The 11,320-nt window shown below is 51.5% G+C and overlaps 1 protein-coding gene across 8 annotated transcripts; it reads left to right on the top strand.

Moving 5' to 3' along the window:
* Window positions 1–568: 568 nt before the first annotated feature.
* RABL2B (RAB, member of RAS oncogene family like 2B) lies at window positions 569–9,341 on the top strand. Of its 8 annotated transcripts, none has more exons than XM_070411379.1 (9): window positions 569–587; window positions 1,283–1,425; window positions 4,320–4,349; window positions 5,171–5,250; window positions 5,866–5,945; window positions 7,766–7,812; window positions 7,940–8,219; window positions 8,517–8,600; window positions 8,778–9,341. In XM_070411379.1, exons 2-9 carry the CDS (start codon window positions 1,319–1,321, stop codon window positions 8,856–8,858), a joined length of 789 nt encoding a protein of 262 aa, XP_070267480.1. In that variant the 5' UTR covers window positions 569–587; window positions 1,283–1,318; the 3' UTR covers window positions 8,859–9,341. The 8 variants fall into 8 exon arrangements, with proteins under 8 accessions (XP_070267480.1, XP_070267479.1, XP_070267477.1 ...); XM_070411378.1 differs by having other exon boundaries at window positions 574–635; XM_070411376.1 differs by having other exon boundaries at window positions 576–690.
* The last annotated feature ends 1,979 nt before the right edge of the window (window positions 9,342–11,320 follow it).

The following is an 11,320-nucleotide window of genomic DNA, read 5'->3' as shown; positions in this document are numbered from 1 at the left end:
CTTGCTGACAGAATCCATGAACGCACCTGGGCCGGCGGTGCCGAGGGCGGGCTAGGCTCCCTGCTCACGCAGGCTCGGTGGCGGCTGTCTCGATTCATGGTTAATAGCACATGTCGCCGCATAGAAAAATGAACTCAAATTCACCCACCGGAGAACTGCAAACTTTAGAACTCTCCAGTCACGTGCCTCCCGCCCCTGAAGCGCCACCCTCCACCACTTTCCTGAAGGCGGTGGCCCAGCCAGGGGTCCCTGGGCGCAGCGGCAGCCCCCGCACCTGTGCCCCAACTTCTGCAGGGGGCCTTCCCTGGGGTCCTACCCCCACGCCTGAGGCCCGCTGTCCCGCCATCCCAAGAGGCCTGAGCACGGAAGCCCTGATTTAGTCCCGGGCCCGCTGACCCAGACTCCTGCCTCCACGAGCCCGAGGCCGCCCCGCCCCCCCACCCCCCCAGCCTCCCCGCGTCCTCCCGCCGGCACCGCGCTAGGCAGCCGCGCCTCGTGGGGTCCTTCAGGCTTCGGTCGGGCAGCCCTGGTCGGGGTCCTTGCGCCGTTGCGTAGCAGCTGCGGGGACGCAGCCGAGTCCGAAGCCGGTGCGGCGCTGCGTGAGCCCCGCGGGTCCGAGCGGACGGGTCCTAGGGGTGCGGGTCCGCAGGGCCGTCCCGGGCACCCGGGATGGAGGGCAGGGCCCAAGAGGTGCGGGCAGCGGGTCTCAGACTTGTCCGCCGCCCCCAGATATCTGTTGAGGGAGGGAGTTTGCCGCTGTGTGCGGAGGGGCGGCCCACCGTCGCAGGGTTCGGAGGTGGCCACTCCGGGCGCTGCTGGGGCGCGGCGCCTCGGGTCGGCCGGGCGGAGTCTCGCGGGCGCGCCGGGAAATGGGGCGGTGGTGAGAGGCTTGAGGCAGAGGATCGGGAGGACAGGGCCTGCCTCTGCTGGGGGTCTGTCACTGTGACTCAGTGATGGCGGCCCAGGCTACAGAGCGCCGTGTCTTTGACAGAGTCTGACGTCGGTCATACGACATGGGCACTGCGTTGTCTCCCTGTTTTACAAATGAGAAAACTGTGTGTAGAAAGCCTGTACTCTCTCTCCGGGTGGGAGTGGGCGGTATGGCCCTGAGCGTGTGTCTGTGGTAAGGAGATGACAGAGTCAACCGCTCTGAGGGGGTCGTGGTGGGGTAAGAGATTACCACCCGCTGATTCAGCGGGTGTGGGCCAGGTGGTGAATAGAGAAGGTGTACCTGTGTCCTCGGGCCCCTCTCATCCGCTCCTTCTCTCCGCTGTCCATACAGACAGGAGCCCCCTCCCCTGAGCTGAGCCAGGGGCCAATGGCCAGGGACAAAGCCAACCCCTGTGAGGTGGACCAAGAGAAATATGATGCTGATGACAACGTGAAGATCATCTGCCTGGGGGACAGCGCTGTGGGCAAGTCCAAGTATGTTGGGAAATTGGGGAAGAAAGGCAGGGCCCAGGGTGGGTCTAAGCTCTCAGGAGAGTTCTCTGGAGGCACAGTGGAGCACGGCTTCTGTGGAAGTCATGAGAGTAGTTTGGCTGGAGCCCAGGTGTGCACTGGGGAAATGGGGAGACTGGGGGATCACATCAGCATCTGTGGGGGCTCAAGTCATAGGACTAAGGAAGTTGAGCTTTTTCCATGAGCGCTGGCAGACAGTGTGGAGCAGGTCACCCTAGAGATCACTGGAGCAGTCCAGACTGAGGAGGGAGAACTGGGGTGTTCCTGTATGTGGTTGTGGACTGAGAGACTGAAGTTGGAGGAAGTGTGACAGATGTGACTAGCACAACCAGTGACAGACTGGGTAAAGGTAGTAAAAATGCTTTCTCTGAGGGACTCACTGAGCTCAAAGACTGGGTAGAAATGACAAATAAGCATGCTCAACGTAAAGATTGGCTTAATTTTTTTAAAAAAATTTTTTAAAGAGAGAGAGAAAGAGAGAGAGAAACATCAATGATGAGAGAGAATCATTGATGGGCTGCCTCCTGCACGCCCTCTACTGAGGATTGAGCCCAAAACCCCATCATGTGCCCTTGACTGGAATTGAACCTGGAATCCTGCAGTCTGCAGGCTGATGCTCTATCCACTGAGCCAAACTGGCTAGGGCAAGTTTGGCTTATTTTTTAACTGATGTCAGTACCTATGTGCACAAGATTGGAACAGAGGCTCTGGCACCTTCTCTCCAGGAGCTGTGATCCTAGTTCTCACCTGTCTTGGGCTAGCGAGGGCACACATCCATTTCTGCCTTCACAGAATGAGGGTGGACCTGCCCCAGACAAATGTCTTGTGTAATCTTCCCTCCCAGGTGCCCCAGAACCACATTGTTGTCCACCTTTATCTTTGACTAGCAAGGCCTTGGACCTGAGTAGCTGTGAATGAGTCTCTGGGGATTTGCTGGTTTCAGGCTGTCTTCATGAATTCATGCCCACAGCACCCAGTGCAGCTCTCATTTAGTCTGATGTGATCCCATTTGTTTATTTTTTCTTTTGTTGCCCAAGGAGACATATCCAAAAACAAAAGTCAATATAAGAAGGTGATCTAGTTTCTTTCTTTCTTTTTTTTTTTTTTTTTTTTTTTTTGGCATGTTATCTATGCAGTTTTCCCAACACCATTTATTGAACAGACTGGTTTTAGCCCATTGAATGTTTTTGCTTCCTTTGTCAATTATTAATTGACCATAAAGGTGTGGGTTTATTTCTGGGCTCTCTATTCTGTTACATTGATCTGTTTGTCTGTTTTTATGTCACTAGTATACTATTTTGATTACTATGGCCTTGTAGTATAGTTTTATATCAGGTAGCATGATTCCACCAGCTTTGTTCTTCTTTCCCAAGATTGCTGTGGCTATTCAGGGTCTTTTGTGGTTCCATATAAATTTAGGATTATTTGTCCTAATTTTGTGAAATGCGCCATTGGTCTTTTCATAGGAATTGCATTGACATTATAGATTGCTTTGGGAAGTATGGACTTTTTAATGGCGTTAATTCTTCCTAGTGTTGGGTCCTTATTTATATCTTCTATTTCTGTGCTGAAAAGTAGTCCATTGTTGAGACTTGCTATATTTTTCATTTACTTCAAGCACATCTGCACTTGCTCAGTGGTGCGTTTTTATGAAGCTGCTTTATCAGCCTTGTCAGATGATTGCAACATCTGGCTTGTCATAGTGTTGGTGTCTGCTGATCGTCATTTTGCATTCTGTTGGAGAGTTTCCTGGTTCTTGGTATGATGAATGATTTTCTGCTGAAACTGGGACATTTTGAATATTGTGTTATTTAAACTTCTGTCTGAGTTGGCTTCCTGTGGTGCTCTTCACTGGGGAAGGAGGAGGGGCTGCACCACCCCCACCCACCGCCTCTGACTGTGGGGTCTCAGCTGACACTGTGCAGGGAGGGAACCTCGTTGCCCTCTGCAGGGGAGAAGTCCACTCCCTACCCGGCCTTGTTGGACACTAGTTACAGTCTCAAAAGCATGGAAGTCTGCTCGACTCCTCACTCAGCCTTTGCTTGTGGGGGTGAGGGCATGGCTGCAATATGCCATGGTGTTTGGAAGGTGGTTATAGTCTAGACGTTTTTTTACCTAGGCCCTGGGGATGCAGAAATAAACTAAAAATTCAAAAATCGCTTCCATGTGCATTCCACTCTATCTGAGAGATATCATAAGTAAAATATGTATGTTTCCATTGGTGCTATCTGCGGGGCAGCGAGGCACTGCAAGGTGAGATAGAACTTGCCTGGAAGACCTGCAGATTGTGGGGGAAACAGATTTCAGGCTAGGGGTACAGCCTTCCTGGCCTCAAGCTTCCCATTTATAACGCAATGGTGACTGCGGTGTCCACAGTGCAGAGGTGGAGATAGTGGATCTCCGAGCCTCACAGGACTGGTGCACACAGCAGCGTGAGCTGTTAGGTCATGGAGGTTAGTCATGTAAGTCCCAGGTTCCAGGCGTGAAGAAGGAGGGATGGCACTAACTAGGTCCCTCGGCAGGATCAGATTTAGTTGGTTACACAAGTTCAGTTTAAGATCTGTTGAGTTTACTATGGTCCACACAGATCTCCAGCATAGACATACTGCAGAACTCAGGTGACGGGTCTTTACTTCTTCAACTAGCGTTGCTGATCAGCTGCTGTGGTGCCTGCCCGTGGGCAGAGCAGCTGTGTGTGCTGGGAACTTCAGGGGAGTCAGTCAGGAAGAGGGAGGTCCTGGGCATCCTCCTTAAAGGGAACCTGTGTGGCTGAGGATCGAGGGGGAGGGGCCACAGGTGACTTCAGCTGGTGGCCCCCGGGGGGACGTGCCTGACCATCGTGCACGTTCTCCTTACAGACTCATGGAGAGATTTCTCATGGATGGATTGTATCCTTCAAGGTTTGAAATGCTGCCTATTTTGGGCCTTACTCATATTTGGATTTGCTATATATTAGGAGGGCGGTAGAGTGGCTAATAGTGCCTGCCAAAGGCCTGGATCCCTGTGCAGATCACTTTACCTATCTCACCTCAAAGCTTGGGCTCCTGATATTTAATAATTCTCTGGTGTGAATGAGCTCTATGAAATATGAGCTGCCAGCCCCACCCTCTCCCCATGAATCGTTCGTGCTGCAGGTTGGGAGTGAGACCTGCCTGGCAACCAGGATAGTTTACAAAGCTTCCCAGGTAAACCCTCTGGGAACTGTGGGTGAGAGGAGGCCGGAGCCCCCAGGGAGTTGGGGCGTTTCTTGCCTCACCTTCCATCGGGTCTCCCTTACACCCACCCACCTGCATGTCCTGCGTCCCAGGGGTTACTGCCAACGTCTTGCTGCTTCAGGAAGGGTTGCCCCCAGGGGTCCTGTTGGGGTTTCACACACAGGCCAACTACAGTTCACAGCTGGTCAGCTGTCTGGCTTGTGGTAGCTTTCTTCCCTGAAACAGTCCTATTGCTAAAGTAACACATGACGCTGCTTATGACAGCCTATCTGTAAAATTCCGTTCCAGGGGTCCCCTCGGACCCAGGTGGTAAGGACACCCTGCCAGGCTCCCCCACTCGTCCTCGCCCATGGAGCTGGTGCCAGAGATACCTGAGGCTGATTCATTCCATTTAAAATCGAAATAATGCCAGAAAGAAAAGGAGAGAAAGAGCCCATTCTGTCACACAAACCTCTCCCCTTTTTGTTCACCTTTGCTCCTTAACCTGACCACAGTCAGCCCCAGCAGCTATCCACGTACGCCCTGACCCTGTATAAGCACACAGCTACTGTGGATGGCAAGACCATTCTTGTGGGTGAGCAACACAATTACTCCAACTCTCAGGCAGGGGGTGGGGGGTGGGAGGGAGACAAGGTCTGAGGGAGAGAATCCAGTGGGAGGAAATGAGACCCCAGAAGGGATGCAGGTGAGGGGTGGCAGAAAGGCCACCTGCTGAGAGCCTGGAGGCCTGCGAAGGGAGGAAGATGCAGGGGCTCATTTCCAGTGCTCTGACCTCCTGTTCTGATGGAGCCAGCGTCCAGACATAACAAACATGGTCTGAAAATTCTCTTCCACAAAGGGCTCTGACTTACCGTGAGGTGACAACCTTCCCCTTGGCCAGGCCCAACATCCTGCCTAACCGTGTTCACCTTCTGCAGTCACCACACAGGGGGACATGGGGGTGGGAGGGAGCTTCTCCTTGGGGCTTCCTGTCTGCATTCTCCATCCTCCTGGCCCTGTGCCTCCTCTCATCCACCCACACGCACACAGGTGTGCACAGGCCTCTCAGCTCAGCCAGGCTCCCTCGGTCCTGACAGCACGCTGGGTGGACTCCATGTCCCCCATGCTTCTGCGCAGACACCTGCGTGGAGATGCTCAGGGCCCCTGCCCTCCAGCCTGTCAGGTAGTCAGAGCTGTGTTCATATTGCAGACTTTTGGGACACGGCGGGCCAGGAGCGGTTCCAGAGTATGCATGCCTCCTACTACCACAAGGCCCACGCCTGCATCATGGTATGAGACCTGCTGGGAGGTGGGCGAAGACTGGGCAATTCTAGCCTGGGGGGAGGGGCAAGGGGCCCAGCAATACTGAGGGGGCTCCTGAGGTCTCCCATGACCATCCCTGGTGGTGCTCACTAAGGACAGACGCTGGGGAAGGAAAGCAGTTCTCAGGGGGCTTTCCCTCCCAAACCAGCCCCTTCCTCTCCCTCCCAGCCTTCATCTCGCTGTCTAGGACAGTATCCTGAGGTGCCCCCTGCAGCCCAGGCTGGAGTCATAGTGTCACAGCAGGACAGGAAACAGCACTGGGAAGAGCCAGGACATGAGAGATTTGTGTCAGCCTGTCAGCCACTGTCCTTCAGGACCTGCCCATGAACTCTCTGGCCCTACTCTCCCTTAAGTACAAAAGCCTTTGAAATTTTCCAGAATTTTAGCTAATGTCTGCAAGGGGACAGAAGAGGGTGGCAAGGTGAGGCAGTGAGGGCAATATCATGCCAGGAGTCACACATGACCCTGGAGAGCTGGAAAGGTGGGTCCCAGCCTCTCTGCCTTAGTTCAGCCCTGGCCCTTGGTGCTCAGAGCTCACTTCTCTTTTCTCTCTGGGAGTGACCTCCTCTGGCCTCTGACACACCTCCATGGGCTCCTCTTGGACCCTCTTCTGAGGCTTGGCGTGCAGTCCCTCCTGCTGCATGGCCTAGCAGGTTGAAAGCACCTATCTCTGATGACCACAAGGGGATCCCATAGTCCCAGAGGGAGCTGGGGTTCCACCCTCACCTTGAACCTCTGACAGGAGGGCTCCTCATCCCAGCCAGCTCCTTGGCTCCCACAATGAGGAGAGGAAGCTCCAGAAATAAGACCTGGGAAAAGGTGACTGTTGGATGGTGATCACGGGAGGCAGCCTGGTATGAAGCAGGAGTTTTGTCACAAGAATGCTTTACAAGAAGTCTATTGGGATTTCAAGACAACCTGGTCACTTGTTGGCATTGGTCCTGGGAGAACCATGGATGAGCCTCCCAGGTGGACCTCCTGCTGTCTTGAATGTGACAGCTGCTGATCTACACCTGCCGCGTGCACGCAAGGCCTGGTCCTGGTCCTGGTCCATGTAGCTCCCACGAAAGGCTGGGCCATCGAGAAGTCATAGCAGCCATTCCAGTAGGAGACAGGCTTGTCGTCACATCCCCTGTTGTGTGGGGTGGTTTAGGGCAGTGAGTTTATTCCAGAGGACAGACAGCTTGGAAGCAGGAGGCTGGCCTCTGAGGGGCTTGAGGGTCCCTCCACAGCAACTCGAGGCATTAGGGCAAATCTGAGGTGCTCACACTTCCTGCTGGTATTTTAAAGTAGGTAAAAACTACAAGTTTCAAAAAGTTAATAAAATTAAAAGCTACAAAATAATAAAATGTAAAAATTAACTTTTAAAAGTTTGCAATACAAAGTGAACAGAAGGTTAAAGGCTTAGAGTTTAAAGTAAATAATAGTATCTAAAGTGAACTTCTGGAAACACTTTACATTATTACAAAGGAATTTTAAAATAGTTTCAGCAATAAAAATAATAGACTAAGGAAAAAGTTTACAGTTTTTTACAAACTATTGGTTAGTAAGATGATACAACATGGTTAAAATAGATAAATAAATTAGGTGACAAGATGGAAAAAAAGATTTTTAAAACCATTTTGATTCTGGGGGCTTTCCGGAGAAGGGTGGGCACAGGTGCAGCCTCTGGTCAGTCCCAGGTCCCAAGCCTGTGATGTGCACCAAGCTCCCTGCCGTGTGGGCGAGGTGCCTGGGTGGCATATGGAGACGTTGACACACCCGAGCTACTTCTCTGCTTATTACAGGTGTTCGATGTGCAGAGGAAGGTCACGTATAAGAACCTGGGCACCTGGTACGCGGAGCTTCGGGAGTTCAGGCCAGAGATCCCGTGTGTCGTGGTGGCCAATAAAATCGATGGTAGGGCCACCTCTGGGTCTGGGGTCAGCAGTTCACGGGGACCCACCACACGTTTCTTCCAGTTTTCCAGGACCATGCGTCTTCAATGATTCATCCTTCCCAAGACACAGCCATTGGTTGGAGGCCCTCACTCCCTTCCCAGTAAAGAGCCCACTTTCTGGAATGGGGCTGCCGGTGACCCACCCTGCAAACCCCTCTCTCTTTCCCTGGATGAACAGGCCTGTCTCTTACCTTCTCTCTACAGCTGATATAAAGGTGACCCAAAAAAGCTTCAATTTTGCCAGGAAGTTCTCCCTACCCCTGTACTTTGTCTCAGCTGCTGATGGCACCAACGTGGTGAAGGTAATACTGGTCTGCAGAGGTCAGACAGCCAGGCGGTGACGGACAGGGAAACCACAAGAGAAGGGCTGGCAGAGGGGTGGGCACTGGGGCTGACAGGTAGGGGTCCCTGTGGCATTGACAGAGGGGAGCTGATAGGCCCATGGGTGGAGTCAGGCTGATGGGAAGAAAGGAAATTAAGGGGTGACTTTGCTGATATTGGACTTAAGTGTTGTGTGGACTTAAAACCTGGCCAGTGGGTCCAAGGCAGGCAGAGCCCAGGTCACTGGCACCCATGGCCATGTTTTCCTTCCTCCCCAGCTCTTCAACGACGCAATTCGATTAGCTGTGTCCTACAAGCAGAATTCCCAGGACTTCATGGATGAGGTTTTGCAGGAGCTTGAGGTAGGTCAGGCCCCAGTGTTAGGGGGATCCCAAAAAGGCTTCTCTTCAGAGGGTACGGAGCATAAGCCAACAGAGTGGCTCTTGCAGGCAGCACCTGCTGGCACATGCACCGCCGTGGATGTATCGCCGCAGGCGGGCAAGCATAGGGCCAGGCCTCACCCGAAACCTTGTCCACAGAACATTGATTTGGAGCAGAAGGAAGAGGAACTGCCAGACCAAGAGCAGTGTGGCAGCACCAAGAGCCTGCCTCCCTCCTGAGCCCGAGGATGCCTCTCCCCTCACAGCTCCGGCTCTGAACTGAGAAACTTCGTGGCCTTCTACACCCAACCCTCTAAAGCCACCCCCTGTTCTGAAGGACAGGGACAGGGCATCACCAGCAAGCACCATGACACATGGAGGTCCATCCACTCCAGGCCCCGACCAGGATTGGAGATCAACCCCCCTCTAGGGTTGGACAGAGAAGAGAATCTTGGAAACTGCTTCGTGTGTCTCTTAAATAGAAGGAAATTTTGGTGGTTTTTTTGTCTCCCAGAACAGTTAAAAGCCCAACTTCAACATGAGACATTCCTTCCCGTTCCAAGCAGTGGTGGACGTGGTGCCCGGGCAGCCAGGGCATAGACATGCCCTTCTCTCCAGTACCTGTGGCTCACTGATGTGCTTAGTGATCATCTTGTACGTCATTTCCACTGTATTTTTTATGTTTTCCTTTTACAATAAAGGTTGGATTACATAACCATTGAACACGTGCGTGTTTTGTGAGTCTGGATTTCACTGAGCCAACAGCATGAAAGAATTTGCAGGTCTCCAACCGCCTTAATGCAGGAGACTGCCCTGATGTCTGGGGTCACCCAGGTTAACTCTGTACTTATGGGGATAGAGACCACTCACTGCCACTGAGTGTTTTAAAAAGAATGGGTTAGGGGGGTGGGTGGGGAAAGAACAGACTTTTCCCCTCTAAGTTACAGATGCTTACTACCATTTTCAATTTAAGAGATTAAAGCTGAACAAGGATTTACAGGAATGTGTTACTCTGGTGAGGTAGGCTTTTAAAAACAATAAAAACAAAACACCTTTGAGTTACTGTAAATAGCAAGTGTTTTTTAAATGTAATGACTTTGTTGAGGTGTATTTCAAATACCCTAAGGCTCACCATTGATATTGGTTTTACATAACCATTGTGCATCAGGGTCCTTCAAGGCAGAGCCTGAGGAGCCACCTCTTCACTAACTTACTGGGGCAGTTCTCTCAGAAAAACAGTGGGCTGGAGCAGGGCAGGAGCAGAAGCAGAAGCTGAGCAGGTGTGGGCTCAGCAGGGCCAGCTTTCATCTCCCTGCCCTCCCCGCTCAGGGATGCTCTGCAGGACAAGCTGCCCCACAGATCCCACATGAGACGAAGGTTTTGTCCAGTCATCCGTGGGAGCAGGGGGTGGAGAGGTGGCTCATAGCCCCCAGGGCAAGCACAGCAGCTCTGAGTTACCCACCAACACACAGCAATTGTTCTGCAGGTTGCCAGCAACATCCACACCACTCACCCTTCTGTTACTCAGATCCACCTGCTTTGTAAAGTTCATTCTATCTTGACAGATGCAAGAAATGCCACCCTCAAAATTTTTTCGGAAATAATTTATTGAATTGGAATTTACATAACAAAACCATTTTAACCCTTTGAGTGCCACCTGTCAATAAAGACTGAAATACTAGCATCTAATAGTGACACTGCAGGAGGAGCACGATAGCGCTCCAGGCACTTTTGGCAAAAGACAGGAGGAGCGTGATCCTGCTCCCTGGTACTCTAGGGGTTAAAACAAATGATACAGTGCCATTTATACAGTTACAATGTTGAGCAACTCTTGCCTCCAGTTCTAAAACATTTCCATCTCTATTTTTTAATTGTTTTATTGCTTAAAGTATTACAAAGAGTATTACATATGTCTCCTTTTTTCCCCCGCCCTTGACAATCCCCTGGCCTCCCCTACCCCCCCCCCCCCCCCCCATGTCTTATGTCCATTGGTTATGCTTATATGCATGCATACAAGTCCTTCTGTTGATCTCTTACCCCCCTCTCTCCTTCCCCCCAACCCTCCCCGGCCTTCCCGCTGTAGTTTGACAGTTTGTTCAAGGCAACTCTGCCTCTGTATCTATTTTTGTTCATAAGTTTATAATGGTCTTTATTATCCATAAATGAGTGGGATCATGTGGTATTTTTCCTTCATTGACTGGCTTATTTCACTTAGCATAATGCTCTCCAGGTCCAGCCATGCTGTTGCAAATGGTAAGAGTTCCTTCTTTTTTACAGCAGCATAGTATTCCATCGTGTAGATGTACCACAGTTTTCTAATCCATTCATCTGCTGATGGGCACTTAGGCTGTTTCCAGATCTTAGCTATGGTGAATTGTGCTGCTATGAACATAGGGGTGCATATATCCTTTCTGATTGGTGTTTCTGGTTTCTTGGGATATATTCCTAGAAGTGGGATCACAGGGTCAAATGGGAGTTCCATTTTTAGTTTTTTGAGGAAACTCCATACTGTCTTCCATAGTGGCTGCACCAGTCTGCATTCCCACCAGCAGTGCACAAGGGTTCCTTTTTCTCCACATCCTCTCCAGCACTTGTCGTTTGTTGATTTGTTGATGACAGCCATTCTGACAGGTGTGAGGTGGTACCTCATTGTTGTTTTGATTTGCATCTCTCGGATGATTAGTGACTTTGAGCATATTTTC

This window comes from Myotis yumanensis, unplaced genomic scaffold (assembly GCF_028538775.1).
Source record: "Myotis yumanensis isolate MYYU_CA2020_CCGP unplaced genomic scaffold, mMyoYum1.0.hap1 SCAF_3, whole genome shotgun sequence".
NCBI lineage: Eukaryota > Metazoa > Chordata > Mammalia > Chiroptera > Vespertilionidae > Myotis > Myotis yumanensis.
This window is presented reverse-complemented; position numbering and strand designations above follow the sequence as displayed.